This window comes from Meles meles, chromosome 8, assembly GCF_922984935.1.
Source record: "Meles meles chromosome 8, mMelMel3.1 paternal haplotype, whole genome shotgun sequence".
Classification (NCBI taxonomy): domain Eukaryota; kingdom Metazoa; phylum Chordata; class Mammalia; order Carnivora; family Mustelidae; genus Meles; species Meles meles.
This window is the reverse complement of record NC_060073.1, coordinates 70,332,506-70,359,800: the sequence shown is the minus strand read 5'-3', so window position 1 is coordinate 70,359,800 and position 27,295 is coordinate 70,332,506. Positions and strand designations below refer to the sequence as shown.

At 41.4% G+C, this 27,295-nt stretch overlaps 1 protein-coding gene across 15 annotated transcripts in view; it reads left to right on the top strand.

Moving 5' to 3' along the window:
- Positions 1-27,295, top strand: part of DLG2 (discs large MAGUK scaffold protein 2) — a 1,573,258-nt gene that overhangs the window by 1,500,484 nt on the left and 45,479 nt on the right. For all 15 annotated transcript variants that reach the window (XM_046015622.1, XM_046015636.1, XM_046015625.1 and 12 more), the window contains 2 exons: positions 1,389-1,565; positions 11,612-11,687. In XM_046015622.1, coding sequence (XP_045871578.1) covers positions 1,389-1,565; positions 11,612-11,687 — 253 coding nt within the window. The remainder of the gene's footprint in view (positions 1-1,388; positions 1,566-11,611; positions 11,688-27,295) is intronic.

The window sequence follows — 27,295 nt, the reverse complement described above, 5'->3', positions numbered from 1 at the left end:
TGCTGTCTTCAGCTCTTTTTGGTTGCCATGGCAGCAGATGTGACTTTTTTTTAATGAGGGGGAAAAATGAAGCAAGGAAAAGAACCATATTTGGTCTTCAGTGATCTTAGAAAAAACCTGTTCCCCAGATCTCTCTAGTTTTGCTTGCATAGTGTTACACTCAAACGAAATTACCAGAGTGGAATCAAAGGGGAATTAGCAGGGAGGTGGCAAAATCTGCTTCTCTTGAGAAATTGTATGTGTGGGGGGGGTGTGTGTGTGTGTATGTGTGCGTGCTCGCTGTATGTGTGGTGGTGGTTTGTAGCGGAGATATAGAAGAGAAAGCAAACAATGTAAGATTTGATACAAATTGTCAGCTACTTAAGGTAACCTAGCTACTAAGGTCTTGGTCATCCTTCTAGTTCTCTTTGCAATTCCCCCACCCCACCAATGTATACATGTTACTGTCTGTTTGGCTTAGCGAAGGCTCAGCATGTGCTCTTCGGTGAAGGAAACATGGTACATAAAGCAAGAATTACAATTCAGAGTGATGAGTGGGAGGTTGAGGTAGGTTTAGCATTCCTCGCAAGCAAAAAGATTTGTCTTATTCATATAATCTTGATCTATCTGTAGACACACATGTAAACATGGGTGTCATTATATTTTTTTCATTATTGCATTTTGAGCACTTATTCATGTCATTGGATTAATTTCTGCCACCATTCAGTTTATTTTCTTATTCTATGTTCTTGTGGTTTTAATAGCATTTTCTTTCTTACAAAAAATTGAATTCCGGTATAGTGAACATACAGCATTATATTAGTTTCAGGTGTACACTACAGGGATTGAACTGCAACCATTCGACTTCAGTAACGGCCCGATAGTCCAGTGAGTGGAAGGATCACAGTCCCCGATGGGATGACATTTAAGTTGTTACCATTTTTTTCCATTCCAAAAAAAGACTTGTATGGACTGATAACATCTGAGAGGGTTTGCTCATAACACAAAATGCTTCTTTCAGAAAGATGCTCATGTTTCTCTTCATTATTTCCTTCTTTGTAGTGACTTTTAACATTTGTAGTGGGAAGAAAAAAATCTCGGGTACTAAGCTCCCTTTGCCACATCTCCCATTATCACTTTGCTGCATAGGATGGTCTCCAAGAAAAGAAACAATACCCCAGTTTTAGAGGTCCGGAGATTGCCCCTGCAGCCTCCAAGGAGAAGCAGGAACTAATGTTGATTTGTGCCCACAGTAGTGGGGATGTAGACTGAAATCCTGAGAGTCAGTCCTCAGCGTTGGTACCAAACGGATGAAGGATTCTCAGGGCAAGAGGGGGTAATCAAAATGGAGAATTCAAAATCTGTGCTGCAGAGGTTCCTAACGACGTTCTCTCTTGCCATTTCTACAGAGCCATGTTTGACTATGACAAGAGCAAGGACAGTGGGCTGCCAAGTCAAGGACTTAGTTTTAAATACGGAGATATTCTCCATGTTATCAACGCCTCTGATGATGAGTGGTGGCAAGCCAGGAGAGTCACGCTGGAGGGCGACAGTGAAGAGATGGGGGTCATCCCCAGCAAACGGAGGTAAAATTGCCTTTTCTATTTTAGAATGTTTGCTTTTAAGCAATCTGGGGAGTGGAAATGAGGGAAGATAAAGATATGGCAAACTGTTCACAAAATAACCATTTGAGTGGGATAGTCTGCGGGGAAATTGTCAAGGGTGACAGGTGACATGAATTAAATATTCTCACTCTTCTCATATTAAGGTTTTACCAAAACTGGTGGCTGTGGTAAGGCAGAAAGAAAGGGTATCTGCTTACACCACCTTCCTAAACCGTTGACCAGCATCCACACGTTTGAGATTATCTTGTCAGTACGCTGACTTACACACTCAGCTGTTATTCCAGAGGTTCGCATTTACCAGATAACTTTACAGAAAGGTCAGATGAAGCCCAGTGAAGTTCAGTTTCCTAAGCAAAGGTCCCACCATGCATTATGTTGAAGCACTGATGGGAGACAAACTAAAAACCTTCATTCCAAACTGACATGCTTGGGATATGAGCTCTCGAACATGTGGTGAGGCCTGAGACTGGGTTTATAACTGTTTTTTACTGTTTTCGTGACTCCTGTTTCCCCCTCGCCCCGACCCCACAACTCCCACCTTCACTCAGTCAGATACTTAGTTCTGTATGTGTTTCCTGAGTCAAGAGTACCATGCTCTTTCTCTTCTAAACATTTCTTCAGCTAGGTGGGAATGTACTTTGGAACAGCCAACTCCCTCATGCGTCCCAGCAGCTTCTAGTCATCATGACCCAGGAGGAACTTTCCTTCCCATGAGTCTCTTTTTGGCACCAAGATACTGTCCCTGAAACATTGTTGTCCGTACCGCCAGGAAAGAGATACGGTTATGAAATTAAAGTCAGGAAGAACGTTTATTCAGGGCACTCCCCCAACTTTTCTCAAACTACAGGTTTCTCCAAGGCCTTTTCTTCTTCTGTCCAAACACCCCAAATACCTCTGTGAAGAGTCCTCAGTGAAGCTGAGCACTCTCATGCTGTGACCCAGCGACTGAGCCAACACAAACCGAAGTAGGAAGGTGTCGCTTACCCCAAAAATCACTCTGTGGGACATTGGTACCCCAGAGAAGACTGGTCCCCCATCCTTCTCTGCCTGTGGCCGCACAGCCCTAAAAGGAATGCAGGGAGAGGGCAGCAGGCTGACTGTCACACAGCGGCTCCCTCACCGTTAGCGGGGAGGAGTCACAAAGAAGCCACGGCAACTCGAGAGAACCTCCCTGTCTTCTGTGCCCCTGTGTGGATCGCCCACCAGCACACAGTTCTCGGGGTCTCTTTAAACTTCTGGGTTCAGGACAGCTGGGTGGCTCAGTCCATTAAGCACCTGCCTTCGACTTAGGTCATGATCCCAGAGTCCTGGGACGGAATCCTGTGTCTGACTCCCTGCTCAGCGGGGAGCCTGCTTCTCCTCTGCCTGCCATTGCCCCGCTTGTATGTTCCCTGTCTCTGTCTCTCTCTATCTGACAAATAAATAAAATCTGTTAATAAAAAAATTATTAAAAATTTTTAAACCTCTGGGCTCCACAATAGTTACCTCACATTGCTTTGAGAGGACATTCTGGATTTGTATTCTGGCTTGTAGGGTTTCTCAAAGGGTATACATTCAAAGCAGTGACTCTCAACACTAGTTTAGATTCTGTTTTTCCATTTCCATTTACTTAAAAAATAAAAAGAGTCAAGACAACATACATTTTAGGTTGCTTTGATTTAATTCATCAGAGCTGTCTGAGCTGCTGCTCTGAGAAGAAAGAGCTATCTTACTGAACATGGCCCCAAGGATAGAAGCGGAGCGGAGGAAGGAAAGCTATGTGGGAAGAGATTTCAGCTCATTTTAAAGGAACTCTCTTACCAGTCAGAGCTGTGTGGAGATGGTATGGATTACGTGGGAAGATAGTGAACCAGAACCGTGGTTTTCATAGCAAGGGAGCATTATAAAAGCTTATATGTTCCCGCTTCCTCCCTCTCGGAGCCTCTCCTCTATGTGTGCACACGTGTGTGTGTGCGCGCACGTGCATGCACACACACAAATACTCTAATTCCATCCATCTGGTGTGGGTCCTGGAAATCTCTATTTGTTTATAAATCCCTCCGGGTGATTCTGATAACAGAAGGTCTGGTGTCAGGAAATATAATAAAAGGGATTCAAGCTTTGGATAGAGAGTTGAACTATGCAATTTTCCAGGCCCTTTCCAACCCAGAAGTTCTGTGATTCTAATCAGCCTTGTCAATAGCCCTTCATTTGTTCAATTATACTTCATTTTCCCCCCAAGGAACATTCTCAGTGCTGTTCCTCTTGAGGCAATTTTCCACCTCCTGGTGGTCCTTCTTAAGTTGGTTATCTTTCCTATTTTGGATAAAAACCATCTTAACAAACACACTACAACACGCCTGAAAAAGAAGTTTGTCTAGTAACTCTAATGTTGATATTTATTTGCATTCTATCTCGTGAATGTTATCTGTATGCATGTGTGCGTGCATGTGTGTGTGTCTGTGTGTGTCTTTATGGCTATAAATGAGTTTCTGTCAACTTTTCTCCTTAGAATTTAATCCTTTCAAAAAATATTATTATCTTAGGGGCACCTGGGTGGCTCAGTGGGTTAAGCCTCTACCTTCGGCTCAGGTCATGATCTCAGGGTCCTGGGATCGAGCCCCGCATCGGGCTCTCTGCTCAGCAGGGAGCCTGCTTCCTTCTCTCTCTCTGCCTGCCTCTCTGCCTACTTGTGATCTCTGTCTATCAAATAAATAAATAAAATCTTTTTAAAAATATTATTATTTTAGATGTTTCTATAGCACATTTCATTGTAGGAAAGTGGAAAAATTTTGAGAAGTATAAAAAAGAAGTAAAAATCATTTATAATCCTACCCTACAAAGAGTTCTTATTGCAGGGCTTTCTCGTTTCACACTACATTTAGCATTTACAACTCTAGCTCTGAATACGTGGGAGATGGTACAAATAGGATTTACTTTTAGACTGGGGTTAAATTTTTCAGTCTTTAATTCCTTGCTAGCCATTTTCTGAGTACAGTTCGGCTAGTAGAACTAGTCTGGGGAAATCTTGTAATGGATAACATCAGGGCATGACTTGATCCTTTACAAAAATGCTTCTCTATGGATAATCCCATTTAATCATCCCAATGAAACCGTGATGGAGGGTATGAAGATTATTTCCATCCTCTTTCTTTTTTTGAAGATGGTGAAGAAAGTTTAGTTGAAACACTCCTGGAACATGCTAGACACTGTTCTAAGCCCTTTAAAATGAACTCATTTAAACCTCATTACAACCCTTTGAGAGATGTTATAGTAGTATGTGCATTTTACAAATCAGAAGACTGAGGCATAGAGGGGTTAATTAAATTGCCTGAAATTGCCCAACTAGTAAGTAGCAGAACCGAGATTTGAATCCAGGCTACAGAACTGATGCTCCTTTTTTCCCCTTTTTCTTTTTTTAGTGAAGGGGAGAGAAACTAGGAGGGGGAACGGACAGCAGGAGAGGGAGAGAGAGAATCTTAAGCAGGCTCCACACCCAGCGTGGAGCCCAACGTGGGCCTCGATCCCATGACCCTGAGATCATGACCTGAGCCAAAATCAAGAGTTGGATGCTTAGGGATGCCTGGGTGGCTCAGTCAATTAAGCATCTGCCTTCGGCTCAGGTCATGATCCCAGGGTTCTGGGATGGAGCCCTGCTTTGGGCTCCTTACTTAGTGGAGAGCCTGCTTCTCCCTCTCCCTGCCACTCCTCCCCCTGCTCATGCTCTCTCTCTCTCTCTCTCTCTCTCTCTCTCTCATTCTGACAAATAAAATATTTTTTTTAAAGAAGGAGTTTGATGCTTAACCAACTGAGCCACCCAGGCCCCCCCGTAGAATTGATACCCTAAACTTACATGCAATCCTTCCTCCCCAAGTTACAAAAATAAGACTTGGCAAAATTTAAATCAGCAAGCATGGTTTGAGCAGTGTCTGTATGCCAAGCACTGTCATTGGGTCACTGGAGCCCATATGGAGTCACATGTTTGTGGGACTAAACCTGTGACAAAGGCACAGCCACACTGTGATTACGTTAATGAGGACTCACAGTAACTAAAGGTGTTGGACTGCCATAACAAACCGTAGACTGGGTGCTTTAACAGCAGACATTCATTTCTCATAGTTCTGAAAGCCTAGAGAGCCCAAATTCAAGGCACTGGTTATTTGGATACCCAGTGAGGGCCTTCTTCCTGGTTCACGGATTGCATTCTTGCTGTACCCTCACATGGCTAAAAGAGAGATTATTTTTCATGTCTCTTCTTATAAAGGCACTAATCCCACTCATGAAGGCCAACATGTTCAGTCCATAGTAGGGGTCAAGGGATATGAAAGGACAGCCAACAGGGGACAAATTCCATCTGATAATAGCACCAACCCTGTATGGTGGCAAGTACTTTCAAATACAGAATTTTATTTCATCTTCACAAAAGCCTCGTAGGGAAACTGAGGGTCCAGGAAGTCAAGTAACTTGCCCACGGATGCACAACCAACCACTGGCTGAACCCAAGTCTCTCTGATAGCAAGCCCACATGGCTTTCCACTATACCAAGAGTCCATTAGAATCATCAATTAGGAGTTCTTAATATGTAGCAGATACTGTGCTAAACAATTTTTGTATTATCTTCTTTAACATTCACTGTAATTTTTTGAAGTCTGTCAATACTTTCAGTTTACCAACATAAATCCTGAGATCCTAAGAGGCTGAATGACCTGCCCTGACTCACAGAGATGATAAGTGGCAGATGCAGGATTCCAGCCCAGACTTGTATAATTTCAAAACCTGGGCTCTTCGCCTAGAATTGCTGTTTCCTGAGACTACATAGTTTTTGTGAGTGGCCAAGATATGATTTGTTCCACAGTCTTTTAATCGGAGTCTTTATTCATTGCCCCATACTCATGGTCCCTTGGGCTCTCAGGACAGGTTTGTCGCTAGCACTGCATGAAGCTTTACTCACCTAACCTTCACAGAGAGCCTGTGGCCAGTCACGTGGGTGGCATTTCCATCCTTGCAGAGCACGGGCACAGCAACACCCAGCGCTAAATGATTATCCCACCATCCAGTGCTCCAAGCCTGACCTCATTATGTGTTTGGCCAGGACCTGAAAATGCCAGATGGGAAATGGGTGAGAGGGCAGAGGGAGACCACTGGGCTCGTGGAAGCATGACCATTTGGTACTCCCTGGAGATGCTAACTGTCAGAAGCGATTACTCAGATTTTGCCATCCAGTTTACATTTTCAGTATTTTGGCCAGTGACCAAACTGGGGTGGAGAGGATTATTTCTGCTTAAACAATCTAATTAATTGCTTGCCTCTTGAGTGTGAGAGAAGTAAGGCAGTACTTCTCGTTTCGATTCAGTCTTTCTATACAGATGGTCGGCCATTCCCTTAGGTAAAGGCTAGTGGGCTTTAATATCATCTACTTCTGCTGAAGGAGTCTTACTTAGTAACATACATAGAGAAGGTGATGCTAAACTTTACGTAGATTCTTACCAAGTGAAAAAGTCATGACTTGGTAAATAATTTTTTTATTGAAAACACTATTTGAGGGTAAGTCAGTTAACTCTTGAGCCTCAATTTTCACAACCAGGTCAAGAACCCTCCTTGAGGGTTTATTCATGCATTTGCTCATTGGTTCGTTCATTTATTCAACAAAGATTCTTGAAGTTCCTGCTGTATGCCCAGCTCCATCTTAAGCCCTGGATCACTGTGCAGTTATTGGTAATATAGGCAAAGTGCTTAGGACAACATCGAATACTTTGTATACATTCAAATGATAGGTGTTTTCCTTTCTTTGTATTTGAGCTTTTAGTTCTTGAAAGAGCACACCATTATTCAGAGCGCTGACTTATTTATTGCCAGCCCTGACTCTCATTTGAGCAATAAATTATCCACCTACATCCCAAGAAGCATCAGAAGAAAGGAAGGGGTTAGGGTAGGTAGGATAAAACAAGCCACAGCCACCTACCACTGAGAGAGTTAATCAAGATGGGCCCCGTGATGGGAAAGCAAAACTATGATGGGGTTATAGTGAATGCAAAAAAGACTGCCAAGGAGAGAAAGTAATTCAGTATTTATGATATAATTCAATATGTATAATGCTGCATACAGTCATTTACCTAACCTAATTCAATATTAAAATTTATTCTAAATTTTAAAGCCCAGGGGCACCTGGGTGGCTCAGTCCGTTCAGTGTCTGACTCTTGATTTCAGCTCAGGGTCATGAGATCAAGCCCTTCATTGGGCTCCACACTGGACATGGAGTTCGCTTAGGATTCTCTCTCTTCTTCTCCCTCTGCCCCTCTTTCCTCTCCCCAGCTCTCACTCTCTTTAAAAAAAAAATTGTAAAGCCTAGCCTGTTATAGTATGGTGTTATGTAAGTGATTATATGCTTGCATTTAGTTATGGTTTATTTAATTCAGGACATTTGGGATATGGGGATGCAATGGAGAAGGCTGGTTATCATTTGTGAAAAACGTAATACAGATTTCTGAAGAATTGTATTGGCCTTAAAACTGTGTATGACTCATCCAAAATCTCATTTGTGTTGAGAATTCCCACTGCAGAAGAGAGACATGGAAGATCCTGAGTGCTATTGTGCTATCGTGAACAGACACTCAGGTTAGCTTTTAGCAGCTGTATGTTCAGGCCCTATTTCTACCACTTTTTAAACTTGGCAAGCTTCAAGTCTCAGCTTTCCCAGCCATCAAATGGGGGTCAGTAATACCTACATCACTTGGTTATTGTGAGAAGCAAATGAGAGGATATAAATGTACAGGAATTTTTCACTAATAATTATATGTTAAAACTTCGGCCAACACTTACATTATCATTATTATCATTTATGAAACTTCCAACCCCAAGAGAAAGCAAAACTTTCTGACTTCGTTTATGAGTGAGTCAAAACCAGGCCACCTACGATTAATACTTTAAAAATTGTGGCTTCTTTTCTGTTGCCTGTTTGAAGATTAATAAACCATAGCAAATAATAGGTGTGTGTGTGTGTGTCCATCTGACTTAACATTCTTTGAAACCCTGTGAAGATGGAAGAGATGAATCACTAAAGATGGCCTAATAGGGACGTTTCTGAAGAAATCTGAAAAGGGTGACCTTGGAAACCAGGGGGTAAAAATTAGAATGCTTTATCCAAACAGTTCTTAGAATCCTGACTTCAGCCTCATTTTTGTTTTGGACCCCTGTGAGGTCTGTGGATTTGTGCAGAATTTTCTGTAGAGCCTGATCAAAAACCATGGAGCCTCCGTGTGTCATGTTAGCATCGTCCAAGGTACTAGTGTTTCCCATAATTATCCTGGTTAATACAAAGAAGCCAGGATAAAGTCAGGGTTGTAAGAGCAGTTTTAGAAGGATCCGAAGAGATGAATATGAATTACCATTTGCACTTGGATTAACACCAAGAAGAGCTGAAGTTGCTCAGAACAGGCATTTTCTGAGTGAGCATCTCTCCACTTGGCAGCTTACCTTCCCTGAAGTCTTCCTGGTGCTCTTCCCAACTGTTGTATGTAGAAACTCTCAGTGGAACATATTGCTTTAATATCTGAGGTTAAGATATGAAAATTTTTGTTTGGCTGTTTCCACTCAGATACTCTCCTCTCGCACCAAAATATATTCTGAAACTCTGTTTCTGTAACTATAGAAACCCCGATCTGCACTGTGTTTCAACTGGGAACACAAAAGAGCTCTCAGTTAAAAAGCAATATGTTGTTAATTATTGATCTATGAATAGCTTAGATTTTATAAACCATTAATTTCTGTAGATTCAGAGTTTTTCTTCTCTTTTCTTTCCCCGTTTTTGAAATTTGAGTTGGCCATATTTAAACAAACCGTCAAGTCAGAACAACGCATGAAGGATTATTTTAGTGAACAGTAGTTTATTGAGGACTTGCTCCAGGATGCTGCTGAGTGACATGTGGGTTTGCCCTCAAGGAACATCCAGCTTTGTGTGTGCGCTGGGAAAATAAACACAAGGAAACAAGAGATGATACCAACATGAAGATACAAATAAATCCTGTGGTATTTAAAGGAAGGAGTAATCATGTCTCACTGGAAAGACTCCAGCAAACAAAAAATCAAGGAGATAATTAGCTTCTCTTTACCTCTTTTTTTTATTTTTAAGAATCTATTTATTTGCCCGCTCCCGGGCTATGGACATTGGGGAGGGGAGGCGAACCATAAGAGACTATGGACTCTGAAAAACAACCTGAGGGTTTTGAAGGGTCAGGGGTGGGAGGTTGGGGAAACAGGTGGTGGGTAATGGGGAGGGCACGTTTTGCATGGAGCACTGGGTGTTGTGCAAAAAGAATGAATACTGTTACGCTGAAAAAATAAATAAAATGGAAAAAAAAAAAAAGAATCTATTTATTTGGGGTGCCTAGGTGGGTTAAAGCCTCAGCCTTCAGCTCAGGTCATGATCTCAGGGTCCTGGGATGGAGCTCCGCATCGGGCTCTCTGCTCAGCAGGGAGCCTGCCTCTCTGCCTACTTGTGATCTCTGTCTGTCAAATAAATAAATAAAATCTATTAAAAAAAGGAATTTATTTATTTGAGAGAGAATGAGAGAGAGAGAGAGAGCATGAGAGGGGAGAGGGTCAGAGGGAGAAGCAGACTCCCCACCAATCAGGGAGGCTGATGTGGGACCCAGTCCCGGGACTCCAGGATCATGACCTGAGCTGAAGACAGAGGCCTCAACCCACTGAGCCACCCAGGCGCCCTTTTAACCCCATCCTTCAAACGGGCACATGTCTTACCAATTTTACTTTACTACTGTTTCTCAAGCCCTTCCCTCCCTTCCACCTCATTGTCATTTCTTGCCTGGGCTGTGGCAGTAACTTCTCAACAGAACTCCTGATTCCCATTGTCCCTTCTCTCCTCCAGCCTGTCTTCTTCCTCCACCACAGTCATTTATTCCAGTGCTAACCCATTTGATCACTTCTCTGCTTTCTATACTCTCAGAACTCATGAGGATTCCCCAAGGAAAAAGCCCAAGTCCTTAATGTGGATGGATATATTTTGTAAGGAGGCCCCACCACCTCACTTTCTTACATCCCATCCTGTATATAACCCTATAGCAGAATCTTCCCACAATCTCTCACTTGCTTATTATCTTTGGGTCATAGTATGTGTCTCCTATCTGGGAAATTCTCCCTGAACTTTTCCTGCCAACAAGCTCTTTCTCGTCCTTCAAGCATCACATAAATTGACACCTCCTCCAGGAAACTGACTCCAATGCTTTCTACCCCTCCTTCTCAAGGAGATAGATGTCCCCCTACCGCTCCCCCCGTTGCTGTCAGGAGTCTTTCTGTGCAGCATTATCAGTCTCTTTATGACTTTGTTCCTACCAGGAGCGCATTCCTGGGTGTTGATTGCAGTCATGGTTTTTCTTTTTCTTTTTTCTTTTTTTCCTTTGTTCCCCAGCTCCTTATATGATACACGATAGACACTTGATGAGTGTTTGTTGAATGAATGAAGTGTCAGGTACAATGACGAAATCTGTAGAGATAACAGGAGAGTAGCATTGGGGAAAAGGAAAAAATTCAGGATGACCTATGACATGTTTGATTTTGAGGTGAAGGTGAATACCCTCACATCACTAAAGGGAAGGGAAGAAAAAGGAAACCAAAAGAAAAGAGTAGGAGAGATGAGGTATGCAGAGGGGACAGAGGAGAGGGAAGAAGTTTATTTAGTCTCCATTATAGGTGTTCATCTCTGTGGACTGTAATTTCTTGTAATAGATTTTTGGTTGACTTATTCAGGCATTTAAGTAACAAATAATGGTTTTTCCTCCCTCTTTGTTTCTTCCAATCACTATGACTCTCAGTATACATCACACAGAAGTTTCAAGGGATGTGTTAGCCTCTTAGAGACCACATAGCAAGACTTTTTATACCAAACCAAGGAGCGGGAATACTTTAGGTCACATTGTATTTGAGCTGTAGGAAGAGAGATTCTTCATTTAGTAAGGAAATTACTCATAAATGCCTTGCCGTGCAATCAGCTCTTTATTTTCAATTTTCTTTAGGGTGGAAAGAAAGGAGCGTGCCCGGTTGAAGACAGTGAAGTTTAATGCGAAACCTGGAGTGATTGATTCAAAAGGGGTAGGTACAAAATAATCGAATTACTAAGTTCTCTCAACTGCCTAGGGTTTAGCTATCATTAACATTCAGGCTTTCAATAGCAAAGAAATGATGGAGCTACCAGACAGGAGCATACTGTTATAAATATACTGCTAAAAGTAATAATGTAATCTCTGATGAAGTAGCTTTGCGGTACATATATTAAATACTGGGGGTAAACCTGCCAGTGGTCCACAGAAATGATATGTTGATGAAGGTGATGTAGTGATTACACTGAAGAAGAAAAAGATAGCTTAGTGTTTTCATTTCTTTAATTTTTTCTTTTAAATTAAATGTCTTAAAAAGACGGATTTCATAAAAGATACCTACCTGCTCTTCACAAATCTGTGTAGTCTGTTAACATATTTTAAACTAAGACAGTTGTCATGGAAATATATATATGGATCATCTAAGTGAATACATGGATTGTTGTGACAGACATAGAATTAATGAGTGAAATTTAATCACCAAAATTAAAGTATTACGTGCACATGTATCTATTTTAATAACACTTCTAGTGAGCTAAAATTCACATACCATACAGTTCACTAGTTTAAAGTACAGCATTCAGAGGTTTTAGTATATTTAGTTAGACAGTCATCCCTACAATCAGTTTGAGAACATTGACCACCCCATAAAGAAACCCTATAGCCATCACTTCCCATGGCCCCCAACCACACCTCCAACTCCACCTTCCCCAACCCTAGGCAACTACTATTTTTATCTATAGATTTGCCTATTCTGGATATTTTATATAAATGGAATTGTATACTATGTGGTCTTTTGTGACTGCTCCTTTCACTTCACATAATGTTCTCATGCACAGATATGACATATATGAGTATTTATTTTCATTGCCAAATAATAGCCCATTGTAAGGATACATCTCATTTAATTTATCCATCTTCAGTTGATGGACATCTGGGTTCTTTCCACTTTTTGGCTATTATGGATAATGCTGCAGTGCATATTTGTGTATACATTTTTCTGTAGACAAGTGTTCTTACTTCCATGGGGTATATACCTAAGAGTAGAATTTCTGGGTCTTATGATAACTCTATGCTTCATGTTTTGAGGAACTTCCTGACTGTTTTCCAAGATGGTTATACATGTTTATATTACCAACATCAGTGTATAAATGTTCCAATGTTTCCATATTCTCACCAACACTTGTTATTATGTGTCTTTCTGCTTATTTGGTTGGAAGTGGTATCTCATTGTAATTGCAATTTGCATTCCCCTAATGACTACTGGTGTTGAGCATTTTTGCATGTGCTAATTGGCCATTTCTAAACCCTCTTTGAAGAAATGTCTATTCAGATCCTTTGCTCATTTTTAAATTGGGCTTTTTTGTTGCTGTTGAATTACAGAAATTCTTTATATATTCTGGAAATCAATTCCTTATCAAATGTATGCTTTTTAATTATTTTCTCTCATTCTGTAAGTTGTCTTTTCACTCTCTTGCTAGTTTTTGATTCACAAAAGTTTTTAATTTTGATAAAGTCCATATATTCTTCTAAAAATTTTATAGTTTTAGCTCTTACATTTAGGTGTTTGATCCATTTTGAGTTAGTTTTTGTATATGTATGAAGTAGGATTCCAATTTCTTCATTTTTTTTACACGTGGATTGTCTTCTCAGTTTGATTTTTGTTCATTTCAAGTATATAGAAATTAATTATTTTGTATATCAATCATATCCTCCTCCTTGCTGAACCTATTTATTAGTTCTGATAGGGGTTTTTTGGGGGGGGTTGGTGTTTTTTTGGGGGGGGGTAGATTCCTTAGCACTTTCTACACACAAAATATGTCATGTATAAAAAGAGAGTTTTACCTCTCTCTTTTCAATCTAGATGACTTTTATTTCTTTGTTATGTTTGAATGCCCTGGTTAGAGCCTGTGGATCAATATTCGGTAGAAGTGGCAAGTTCAGCCATCCTTGCCTTGTTCCTGGCCTTAACAGGAAAGCATTCTATCTTTGACCATTAAGTATGATGTCAGCTGAGGCTTATGCAGCTTTTACAATCATAATGCCCCCTGCCTACCCTTCTCTCTTCCTATGCTCTTGTTCTTCATCTCCTTTCCTTCATCTTTCTCTCCTCCTAACAACTCTGGCTTCTGAGCATCACACAGAGTTATGGTCAATTGATGTCACCATGAAAAACAAAAAGAAGAAAGGCTATCATTCCTCAGGGCTTTTGAGCCCCAAATCACAACACTGCTCCTCATATTTTGAAGTAGAAGTGTCACAGGGCAGCCCAGTCATTGACATTACATTTACTTTCCCCTAAAATATTCAGGTGAAACGAGAACTTATTTAGACGTAAGGTGTCCCTCTTAAGAAAAAAAGTGAGAGCATGTGTCAGCATGCATGGAGTCCTTTCAAATAAATACTGTTTCACTGATTCTTAGTGAGAATTTAAAGACAGAGCTCCTGTTTGTCTCATATATGTAGTTGAACATATATCAGAGAATTTTTGTTGAATACCTACCATATGCCAGACACAGGGCTAGAACTTGTGAAAGATGCAAAGTGAAACAAAGGCCCTTCTCTTCAAGAGCTTATAACATCTATGAGAGCTCAGATGTCTTTTTGATAAGGCTAAGTCATGTATATTGTGCTTTTTAATCTGTCATATACTATTAGGTAATGCCAAGAAAATAGACTATAAATTCTAGGACTTGAATGACTACTGAAGGAGGACCAGTGACCATGTGGAAAGGGAAAGCCTGGACCACAGTCATGAGGGTCAAGTAAGTTGGATTCTAGTTTGAGTTTATTATTAATTCACCACTGCTCTTTGGGCCTCATTGGCAAAATAACAGCTTTGAACTACAGCAAGGATGTCAGGCAAGTTTCACTTCCTATAAGGTGAATTGGTTGTGATAATGGATTGATAGTTTCTTGTTGATTGATAATTTCTACCTAGAATATTTTGCATAAAATGATTCTGAGATCATGTATGACCTCAGCAGGAGAAAAAAAAAATACGCCATGATTGACTATTCATCCCTAGCCAACACTGAGAATTGTTCTGTGTTTGAGGTCCCTAGGTTCAATGATTTTTAAGATGCCTCCCAGAAGTAATTCTCCATGAACCTAGGAGTTAAGAAATGATAAATCAGAGTTTTCCAAATCCCCCTGAGTATAATACATCAATGAGAAGACTCTTGCTTAGAGTAAAAAATAAAAGACAATGAAGAGAAAGTGTGCTAAAGAAAGAGAAAGACCACTGTGGGGAGAGCTGAGAAGTTGGGTCAGGAAAAGCCACTCACCTTGAGCCAACGACATGGACTGCAGAACTTCGTTATTATTACAAAAACCTCAGTCTGGCATCTAGGGGTAAACTCAACATAAACTGAGGAAAAAGGGGCATCTGGGTGGCTCAGTCGGTTAAGCACCTACCTGCAGCTCAGGTCATGATCCCAGGGTTCTGGGATGGAGTCCTACACTGGGCTCCCTGTTCAGTATGTCCTGCACTGGGCTCCCTGTTCAGTAGGGAGCCTGCTTATTCCTCTGCCTCTGCCCCTCCCCCTGCTTGTGTGTGCTCTCTCTCAATAAATAAATAAATAAAATCTTTAAAAAAATAAACTGAAGTAGAAAACTCCTTGGAATGAGAAGGAGAATGGGATATTTGAGGAACCTATCATAAGCTGGCATTAACACATTGTGAAATATTAATTCAAAGGGAAAGCCATGCTTGCTGCCCTGGAGAAGCTTAAAAATCAGTTAGTATGGATGAAGCGGGTTGTAACAATGGCCTTAGTAGTACATATAAGAGCTATGTGAAGGGGCGCCTGGGTGGCTCAGTGGGTTAAAGCCTCTGCCTTCGGCTCAGGTCATGATCCCAGGCTCCTGGGATCGAGCCCCACATCGGGCTCTCTGCTCCGCAGGGAGCCTGCTTCCTCCTCTCTCTCTGTCTGCCTCTCTGCCTAGTTGTGATTTCTCTCTGTCAAATAAATAAAATATATTAAAAAAAAAAAAGCTATGTGAATTCAAATTAATGTGTATAGGAATGACCAGAGAGCACTTCATAGAACTTAGACTTTAATTGACCTATCTGTGCTTGGGTTATTGTTCCAGAACTATCCATTGATTTAAAAATATTGTGGGGAGGGCACGTTTTGCATGGAGCACTGGGTGTTGTACAAAAAGAATGAATACTGTTACGCTGAAAAAATAAATAAAATGGAAGAAATTAAAAAATAAAAAAAATAAATAAAAAAAAAATATTGAATGCTGGAAAACAGCAGGCATTGTGCTAGATGCCCTGTAGGATAGCAAAGTAATTAAAAATGCAAGGTCTGTTATTTCAAGGAGCTCACAAAGAGAAATATAAGAAAGCCTGGCAATACAGTATCACTGATGATCCTCAGAAATTTAGGGAATTAACCGCTTTATTTGAAGTATCAGGAGACTGTGCCTCAAGAACATGAGCTAGTTTCCCTAAGATCACACAGCTAACAAGTACAAGTGTCAGGTTTGCGCTCAGAACATTTTGACCACAGAATGTCCACTTCTCCACACTGTATTTTGTTGGAAGTCAGGAGAAGGACAGTTACCAATCATGCCTTGGGTAAGAGAGAAAGCTTCCAAAAGAAAGTGGTACTCAAACAAGATCTTGAAGTCTGAGTAGGAGTGCGCCACATATAGGATACAGCATGAACATGAAGGTGGAAACTGGAGGCATGTTAGAGTTAGGCCAAGCAGATCAGGGATACCAGATGGAAAGTGTGGTTGCTGTAGTGGTAGGTGTAGAAAATGGAACTCACCAGGAAGGTCTGGATGGTCAGGTAGCTTGTATGGAAAGCCTGGTTTGAGCTTGGAAGCACACTGAATTTTGAGAACATCCAGGAGGAGATCAGAGGCTCTCCATTGAAAGTTCTCATCTGCCGCAAACAAAGTGCCTAGCCTTTCAGTCCACTCTATGTACCTACGCAAAGTCTGTGTCTACACATGCTAAGACAAGTGGACAATTGTGTCAGTAACCCACATCCTTCCAGCCTACCCAGACCCCTAAGCCCAAAGCACCCATTTGTTTAGATGGGTCTCCTTGAGGACGATCTCATTTTCCCAGATCCCAATGCAGGCAGGCTTCCCTGAGAATGTCAGTTAATTCCTAATGAGTCTCCACTCAGCCTAGCCTCTGGTGAAAACATAATCACTCCCTTAATTTCTTTCATTAGTCTTTTACCTTTTTTCATCAATTTCATAATCAGCCATTCTGTTACTTACTGAGACATTTAGGAAATTATATAATCTTCACAGTCAAGCTGTTCTCCATTGAAAAAAACAATGAGTAGTTAGTGATTTTTGCCAAATTTTGCTTCATTTTATTTAAAAATCCCTATAATTTAAAGAAGGGAAGTACATTTGAAAGAGTATCAGGAGCCTTACTGAATGCTGGCCGCAGGCAGCGTGTAAGTGCCTCCTTTGCCCTGCAAGTCCTTCCTAAAGTAAAGGAGGTTGTTAGTGAATAACTAGTCTTGTTTGGTCACAGGCTGGTACAAAAGAGTGGTGACAGATGTTATTCCAAGTAGTAAGAATGTCTGTTGCAAAAACTCAGACAGCTCACATCATCTCTAATCACCACAACAAAATGTGAAGGGAAATCATTTGTTCCCTCTTCACAGATTTAAAGAAACTAAGGTTGGGGCCCCTGGGTGACTCAGTCGGTTAAGCCTCTGACTCTTGGTTTCAGCTCAGGTCATGATCTCAGGGTTTTAGGATCAAGCCCTGCACTGGGCTCCATGATCAGCACAGAGTCTACCTGAGATTCTTTCCCCCGTCTCTCCTTCCCGCTCTGCAACTCTGCCCTGCTCACACACACACGCACTCTCGCTCTCTCTTACTCAGATAAATAAATAAATAAATAATTTTTTTTTTTTTTTGAAAAAAGGGAAGGAAGGAAGAAACCAAGGCTTAGAGAGACAAAGAAATCTGAACCCATGTCTGACTGACTCCAAAGCCCATAATCTGTTTACGGTAGCATGCCCTCTTCCTGTTAAAACCATGTCACTTGGTGCATTTTTAGAAAAATGAAGTATGCTGAATTGGGTTTAGCTTTGTCAAAAACTGAGTTGGGCATAAGCTTAAATCCTGAAAGGCAGAAGCTGCTTCCCCCAATGATGTACATGTTTCTGGATAGGAACTTCTCTGAAGTGAGCTTGGGGCTGCACACTTCCTCTAATTGTGGCCTGCCAGAGGGACAAGTCTTGGCAAGTGTGTTCCTTCAGTCATGCAATAAACCTTTGTTAGATGCCAGTTTAAGGAGCTTGCCATGCAATGTGGACTAAGCCAAATAAGACATAGTCACTGTCCTGAAGAATTAGTGTTATTGGAGGAGAGAAGCATCCCCACAGGAAATAAGTGATTAACACTAAACAAGAGGGACAAGAAACTTGCTCTGAAGTTCAAAGGAGGAGATTATGGCTTAGAAGCTGGAAGAATTTGACTTTTGGTGGTGGAGAGGGCGGGGAGACCTTGAAGGATTAGTAAAATTTGCAAGGGGGGAGACATGGGGGTAAAAATAGGATACAAGATACATAAGAGGGAGAACATTGTTTACTTTCATTGCAAGCAACAATTTATGAAGGGGAATAAAAGGACTCAGAAGTGGAAAGTTAAACTTAAATCAGTTCTGGTGCCTTAAATTTTCTAGGAAACTTGGACTTTATCCTGTAGACAGAGAATTTTAATGGTTGGAACCAAACCCAACCTAGTGATTTCCCCTGGGCTTGCACCCTGAATGTACTTGTGTTGCTGCCCAACTGTCACTCCCTGGCAAAGGTCCTGACTTACTCATTTTTGTGCCCCTACCACCGAGTGTGGTGTCCACTAGAAACATTGTCTGCTCAATCCTCCCTTCTTGGAGGAAAAGAAAGTGAATGATCAGGAGTAAATTTCCAAGAGATCAATCTGGTAACTGTGAGAAGGACTGATTGGAGGGGACAAAGACTGACAGTGGGAGGTGTTTGAGAAAGGTACTCCAGTATTCCGGATGAGAGATTTTGAAAATCTGAACTTAAAACAACAGCAAAAGAAAAGAAAAATATGAAACGATTGCTCAAGAGATCAGAGAGGACTGTCATCCTTGGACATTTGACCTAGTGATTCCTAATATTACTCTGTTTCCTTTTCCAAAGCCTCAAACTCCCTTTAAGAGGGGATACTGCCTGTGCGGGAGGGCATGAGACAGAGATGGAGCTGTGGTGGTAGGATCATGACAGTCTCCCTGAATCAGACTGGAGCTAGCACCGAGATGTCTCAGTCCTACTTCATACATTCTTGGAAGTTTCCATATGACCATTGATTCCTACTATGTCATTTATAGATAAAGACTGAGAATCATTTTTCTGGGACACATGGAGAGTTAGTAGCAGAGCCTCCCATTGCATCATTTATCCAAAAACTGACTTGACAGTCAGTGTTTTGTTAGCAAATAGGAATTATGTTTGTTTCACTGGGTTGAGTTATGGGGATTGCTTTTGTAACAACTTTATTTTTTTTTTTAAAGATTTTATTTATTTATTTGACAGAGAGAAATCACAAGAGAGGCAGGCAGAGAAAGAGGAAGGGAAGCAGGCTCTCCGCTAAGCAGAGAGCCCGATGTGGGACTCGATCCCAGGACCCTGAGATCACGACCCGAGCCGAAGGCAGCGGCTTAACCCACTGAGCCACCCAGGCGCCCCTCGTAACAACTTTAAAGTAACGTTCAAGTTTCAAGGGAGAGGTCATTACGGCCCTCAAAAGAAAGCTCCTTAAGAGCACTAGTCTTTGGATGGCTGGAGTCCCATGAAGAGTTCAAATGTCCAAGAGTAAGTCAGAGATTTGGGAAGTGGAGTGGAAGGAGCACCATACTGCCCCACTCCACAGGGCATCAGGAAAGCAACATTTCTCCTCAGAGTTGAGGGGCCTCTTCAAAGGCCCCTCCTCGGGTTGCTTATTTTCACTTCCCTACTCTGGAACATCTAACAGATTGCTTATTGGTCTCCCAGCTCTAGTCTTTCTCCTTTGATTCCTTTCCCCATCCTGCATACAGTGTGTTTTTAACCAGACTAGCATTTTTACGTAAAGAACGAAAACATGGCTACATCCAGAGAATTCTTCAATGTCACTAGCCTGTCCTGGGGAGAGCAGCTAACTCATCCTTTCCCCTGCCCCCGAATGTGATAATCACATCTGTCCAAACTTTGAGCTCCTGTGTCCCCTGAGGACCATGTGAGCAACACACAGATGGTTCTCTGATAAAGAAGTGCTTGTGGTTCTCCGAAGATGGTTCTCAGAGGGGTCTACAGTTGAGGATTTTAGCCGAAGTTAGATTAAAGTTTTCACACTTTGTGTGTATGTAAAATCAATTCTGTTGTATTAAATCAATTTCCAAAAGAAGGCAACTCTAGAAAGCAGGAGTCCATTTTGATAATGCAGGTGAGACATGAAGAAGGCCATCCTAGGACCATACCAGTAGCTATAGAGAGGAAAGAAGAGACCAGAAAATATGTAGCAGAAGAAAAAACAAATTGTGTAACCTGGACCACCTACGTCAGCATTAGTCGAGACTCTTACTGAAAATGAACATGCCCAGGCTCAACACCCGTCTTTTGGAATCAGAACCTCTGGGGATAGCAATAAGAAAGCTGCATTTTAACAAGCTCCCCAAGAATTTCTTTGGGCTTGTGGAAATTTGAGGTATGTAAGCATAGTGACAAGGTTTAATATCAGACGGGCTGACCACCTTCCGCCAGAGTTATCAGAATATGTCTAAGCTTTAGTTACCTCATGTGTAAAGCTGGAGATTATATTAAAAGATATACTAAATATAAAGTACCTAGAAATTTAGTCTACCTCTTCCCCTTGCCCACTGCCCCCCCCACCACTACCCTCATGCACACATCTCTCAAATTTAACCCCTTTATAAGGCTAGAATGAGCAACCTCCTCAAAGTACTCTATTCCTTAGACTCTAACTCCCACTCACACAGATGAGAGGAAGGGGGAGTTGCCACAACTTTGCCCTGCACCCATCTGTGTAATGGGTATTTTTGACTCTGTGCTCGCTGACCTTGAAGTTAAGCAGGAAGGTGCAGGTGGCAACAGGACTGATCTCACTCAGTCCACAAATCCTGCCAGTCAGGAGTATTTCTGAGTTTTCTGTTATACTCTGTAGCTATTTATGGGAAATTCTAGAACCCCTGCATTTCATTCAGCATACCAGTTATTCTGAACATCTGTAGATTGCTTTATTGTCTACAGGGTATTTTTAAATAGGCATTGCTCATTTGTATTTAAAAAAAAATCCTGTGAGGAATATATTCTTAATATGCTCCTTTTACAATGAGAAATTGAAGTTGAGAAAGGATGTATTACTTACTTACCCAAGCTCATAGAGCTAGTAAGTGGCAGAGCTGAGCCCTGCACGATGTCATATTGTGTGAGCAAAACAGGGTACTTGATTCTTTAAGGCATTTTTATGTATGAACTCATTCTAGACGTTATTAGCATAGCTAATTCTATCTATTCAATTAGTGGTGCTACCAGGGCTAAAGTAATATAAATAGGAGATGTATAATTTGTGGTTATATAAATAACAAGTATAGTTTCATCAGATGGGAACACTAAGCTTTTGTTAAATATTCTTCCCGCTATTAATTCAGAATGTTAAGTATTATTTAGAGAATTTGGCTCAAACCCATTTCTACTTTAAAGTTAATCATGAATCCATTCCAATTCACTACAGAGCTTCCTTTAACCCGACTCTTTAAGGCAAAAGGCCCAGAGTCGCACCTTAGAGCCTGCATATTTCATTTTGCAGAAGTTTTTAACTCACTGGAAAGCACAAAAATACTGAAAAATAAAGATGCAGGATTGACTACCCAGTCATCTGACTTCCTCCGTATGGGGATTATACCCTGACTCTTAGCAAGCAAAAATAGTATGTATATCTTGCCTCTTTTCAACTGTGCACTGTTTACATGTGGGTAAATTGTTTTTTAATGACAGATCATGTAATGTCTGAATCATTTCAACAGCAGCTTCTGCTGTCTTCCTAATAATGATTAAACATACCTAATGACTTTACCCCTTCATTAGGAAAAAAAAAAAAAAAAAAAGCACTCCGAAATGTCACTGTCCTGGATCCTATATTTAGCTTTTCTAATGATGTGATCTGGAGGGAGTAGTTTCTCTTTCTGACACTCTGATGTTTCAGCTGTAATAATAAAATCTGAAGAGTAGATTGCAAGTTCCTTAAAGACAGGGAATATGACTTATTTAGAACCTAAAATAGTTCATGGTATTCAATCAATAATTATTAAATTAAATAATGTGAGAAGGTTATGTATTGAAAGAAAAGTTATGTAAATTAGAAGGTACAGCCCACGTGGATTTTGCTGCGGCTTAGAGAACTGAACGATTTATTACTGCCTTTAAAGGAAGGTTCTCGAAATCTGAGTGTTCTTTTCCTTTCACTTCAATAAATAGATTTTGAGTTTCCCCACGTGCAGGATACTGCTCTGGCCACGGAGTGGGGACGTAGATGGCTAAGGCCCTACCTCTGCCGTCCTAGAGCGACCCTTCTAGTGTATGCATACACACAGGTTGTTAGAAACCAGAACCAGTTTATGCAGGATACTATTGAACTGGAAACCAACCCAGGGCAGAACCAATAAAACTGTTCCTAAAATAAACTTTAGAAAAAAGAATAAAACCAATTTTAGACCGATTTCCGGGTTAAAAGCAGAAAGGTGACTATGATGGATCCACTCTGGGGATTAAGAAATTCTTCCTGCATATTAGGTAAGCAGTCCTCATATTTGCACAGCATTTTGGTGCATTACCCATTTCACTGGGGAGGGAGTAGGGGCGGGAGACATTGAGTGGCCTGTCCACAGTTAGACAAGGGCTGTCCTTTGGGGGTACACGAATACCATTTCATTTATTGAGCAGAGGTTTGCAAGGTGTCTTTCTTGTCCAGCATTGTGCTAGGGACAGGGGGAAAACAAAGATGCGTGAACCTTTGCCCTTGCTCTTGGCAAACATTGAATGGTCTGGGAAATAGTTGGATTTCCCTGGTAGTTGGCACTCTCCATACATAGTCTGCTCCTCTCAGCGGTCAAGAGACCAGTCCTGCAGTCCTAGTTATGCAAGTGGCCAAGTCATTGAGGCAGACCAATTTTTCCTCTGTAAAATGGGACTTGCTTCATTAAGATGTGAGAAAAACTAGGGAGCCCTGGGTGGCTAGTCAGCTAAGCATCTGACTTCAGCTCAGGTCATGATCCCAGGGTCCTGGGACCAGTCCTGCATCAGACTGAGCAGGGAGCCTGTTTCTCCTTCTGCCTGCTGCTCTCTCTCTCTCTGATGAATAAATAAATAAAATCTTAAAAAAAAAAAAGATGCGTAATAATCTAACTAAAGAGATATACACTCTCAAGAAAAAAATCCATGTGCGGCTCCTTCCTTATCTCTCTATCCATCATCTATAATGATGTAATAGGGACCTTGAATCCACCACTTCATGTGAAGGCATGAGACAATGAAAAGCATACGATGGCTAAGGATTGTGACATATGGCACTCTGTGCACTTGAGGTCCAGTGAGAGGGGAAAAATAATTCTTTCCATGCAGCAAAGACAGTTGGTATCCATAGGGGACAAGGGAGACACTATGGGAAATATTCTTCACTTGTTAGTAGTGGTAACATGTAACGCTGTCTCCAGAGTTCTGGGGAATGTGAGTGAAGTGAGAACTCTCCCAGCGCTGTCTCAAATGTCTTACAAGTACGAGTCAGTGTACCTGAGAGCCTGTCTCACTTGAAAAGAAGCAATAAGCTTGCAGATACACTGTTTGCCTTTCACATTTTGAAAACTGTATGAATATTTGTTACTACTTGTCAAAACTGGTTTTGAACCTTCTTGCTGTGAATGGTTTCCCCTCTCCCCTCAGAATGCCTTAAGAAGTCACTGTTTCTCCCTGTAATTGGCTTGTGCCCACCTGTCACGAAGGATTAACCCCTTAATGAATGTGGAGCTCGTGTCCCATGTGAATGATACAGCTGTCACTCCTCATTCTGAGAGAAGGTGTTCTGTGAGCACCTCCCAAGCCTAACCCACAGGCCCCCTTCAAGGTGGAGCCCTTAGGAGCACAAGCCCAATAGATTACAGTCAGGAAATAAATATGCTGGGGGCACCTGGCTGGCTCAGTGGGAAGAGCATGTGGCTCCTGACATCAAGGTCATGAGTTCAAGCCCCACACTGGGCATAGAGAATACTTAAAAACTTTTTTAAAAAATAAATAAATACACCAGTTTATGATTGCAACTAAGTGAGATCATTGTTTTGTTAAAGGTAAAGTGTTCTCCCTTCCCTCACCTGATCCCAAGAGCCGACTGAACTTCCATGTCTACTCCCTTCTCAGTAAAGGACAAAGTGCACATTTGGTACATAAACAACTTGACTTCGCTCACTCTTTCTGTGACCAAATGTGAAAACAATATATGACTATCATTTACTGAAGGTATACATAAGCCAGGCATTTTGCTAAATAAACTATAAGGACTTTTCTCATTTATTCTTCACAACAACCCTATTAGGTGAGGACTACATGGGAGCCTCTTTTAAAGAAAATAATCCAGGACTGTCTGCGTGGCTCAGTTGGTTAAGTGTCTGACTCTTGATTTCAGCACAGGTCATGATCTCAGGATCATGAGATCGAATCTGGCGTCAGCAGGGGAGTCCATTTGAGATTCTCTCCCTCTGTCCTTCCCCTTGCACTCTTGCTCTAAAAATAAATAAATAAATAAATCTTAAATAAAATAAAATAAAACAATCCTTAGTGTTGACTAAATCTTTTTGTGATGATGCTTCTGAAATGTATATAAACAAAATTAAGTACAAATACCGTATGCTTATAGCTCTTATCATCTATCATGTTAAAATCATTTACAAATTAAATGCCGTATATATTTAATTTTTATATATATTTATATATATTTAATAGTCCTATATTACAGCAAGAAAATTCCAAGTCACCATGTTAATGTGATTGGTGGTGCTGCTGTGTAAACCTGGTTGCGCCTGCTGTGTGGACAATTCTTTTGAATTATATGGACTGGGTGTTTGGCAAAGACTCCACTCTCACACTGCTGTTTGTCTATGGGATGCCCAGTGCAAAACCAACTTGGAGCTCCCAAGCTGGCCCCCACTTCTCACCTTTTACCCACCCCCAGCTCAGACCCCTTCTGTAGCACACTACAGATGCCCTCTGTGGCTGAGTCCAGTCTGGACAGTTTCCTTTGTCTGCCTCACCATGCACGCTCAGCTCTGCTCTCCTGGGCCTGTCTACAGAGATGAGCCTGGAGCAGCACCTCTGTTTAGCCCCCGTCTGAAATAAATTATGCTATTTTTAGTCTGCCGTGGGCAGAGAGATCCAAGGAATAAGCTTTCTTTTTTTTTTTTTCCATTTAATAGTAGGATCTTCCCTGTAATGAAAATACATAACACTTTGATGAGTAGATTTTGCAACCTGCCAGCTGCAAATTCCCCTTCTTTAAAATTTATAATCAAGTACTTGAAGTTGCTGAATCGGTGATAAAAGAATGGTTCTGAACTCTATGTCTGATTTCTGTAGAAAAATTTACACTGGCCATTGATTGCTTGCTTCCTTCTTGAGCAGAAGTAATCATCCAGTAGTACCAGATGTAACTGAGGGGTCACAATGCGGGCCAGAGCTGTCTCTTGAACATTTTTCCCACAATTTGTCTGAACCCCGCTCTCCCCTAAATCCTACACCTCCATCCAGAAAAGTCGCAGGATTGGGGAAGAGTTGGGGGGAAAAGAGGTGGCTTTGCGCCCCCTGTTGGGCAGGCCTTTCCTCTGCCTGAACTAAGCTTTGCTTTTCTAGCTCCATGGGCAGTCTCCTACTCATTCTTTAAATCCCATTTAAAATGGTGCCCCTGGGCCTTCTCCACCTACCCCAGCAGCCCTCACTCAGTGCCCTGTTATATACACCTCCATCGTAACAGTTATAACACAGTGTGGTAATGATTTACTTACACTGTGAGCCCCACATTTTGTGTTCCCGGTGCTGCAGAGGGGACACACACACCTGGAGGACAAAATTCATCACACATACCATTCAGCAGGAGCCAGCCTGAGAAAGTGAGCTTCATCAATTCTTTTTCCCAGAGGAGGTGCCTTTTGCTATTTTGCACCAGACACTTTTGCCTTTGAAGCCCTGAAGCTTATAGAACAAAAAAATACTTATCATTTATTGAACACTTACCATGGGTAAGCCCATGGATGCCTGGTTGCATTCAGAACTACAATATCCATGCTGGAGGAGGTATTAGTATCCTCCTCCTTTGGAGTCTTCAAGTAATGGATATTGATGTCAAATGTAGTGTCTTCTAGTAGGATTTGCACTCTTCATCCCCTGTAAAGAGAATGGATAAGGACTAATCATATTATTAGATGCTGTTTCCTGGCACTGTGCTATGTGAGGCAAATACATTTTCTCACAAGTAGAACACAATTGTTATGTGAATGGTATGTGGAAACAAGGTGCAAAAAAATTCTTCTTGAACCAGGACAGTGGCAGGAACAATGAAGAAAAAGTGACAGAAACTCTCAAGTAAGGAATCAAGGATGATTGCAGAGTTTCTGGTGGATGCTGAGGGGGAAAATAAATCCTCCCTAGGGACATGAAGCATTCTCTTTGGCTTTAAAGGGACCATCAGTTAATGACAGACTCACCCTGAGATCCCTGGTGTCTCGAATAGAAATAACAATGAACGTGCTGGGCTGTGTCAGCTAACATGAATAGGAAGGGTGTGTGTGTGTGTGTGAGAGAGAGAGAGAGAGAGAGGGATAAAGTGATAAAGCATTCTTAAATGGAAGTGTTGGGGGTTTTGAAGGTGTTTTTATTCCTGTTGAGGGGTATATGTGTGTTTTCATGGTTTTTATCTGCGCACTCTGAAATCTTAGAGGAGTTCAGATCCCTGCCAAGTGAAAAATCTGTGCTTTTATCAGCTACTATTTGAAGTTTGGCAAGCAATGTTCAATTTTTCTTTCTCCAAAAAAATGAACTGTTGAGAAATCTTTGGGCTACTCCTATCTCTCCACATTAGAACTAAGACATCCCCCCCTCATGAGCTCTACTTGTCTTAGAAAACACAATCCACTAGCATATAGCATTTGAAGTGTTCCTCAGAGGAAATGTGTTGATAGAAGGCCCAGCATGGGCTGAACAACAGTGTCCCAGACAGAAACACCTCTCCACTCACCTGCCACACCACTGAACTCCCCAGTGAGAGTTCTAACCCCTGTGACTCGTCCTGTTAAAATGGGGCTATTGGCTGAGGGCCCAGCAGTTTTAACTCTAATGGATTTGCTTTCATTTGTGAGTTACCCCTCCTTTCAAAAGCAAGCAAGAGGTGAAAATTATTCAATCAGGTACAACTTTACAAAGAATACTATTTATTATTGTGCTTTACATATTGGTTTGCCTATAATTCCTCCTGAGACACAAATGCTGCAAGTGACGTCTTGTGCTCTGGGTCTGCGTTGACATCAGATCATGGCAGAGAAAAAGTAAACTG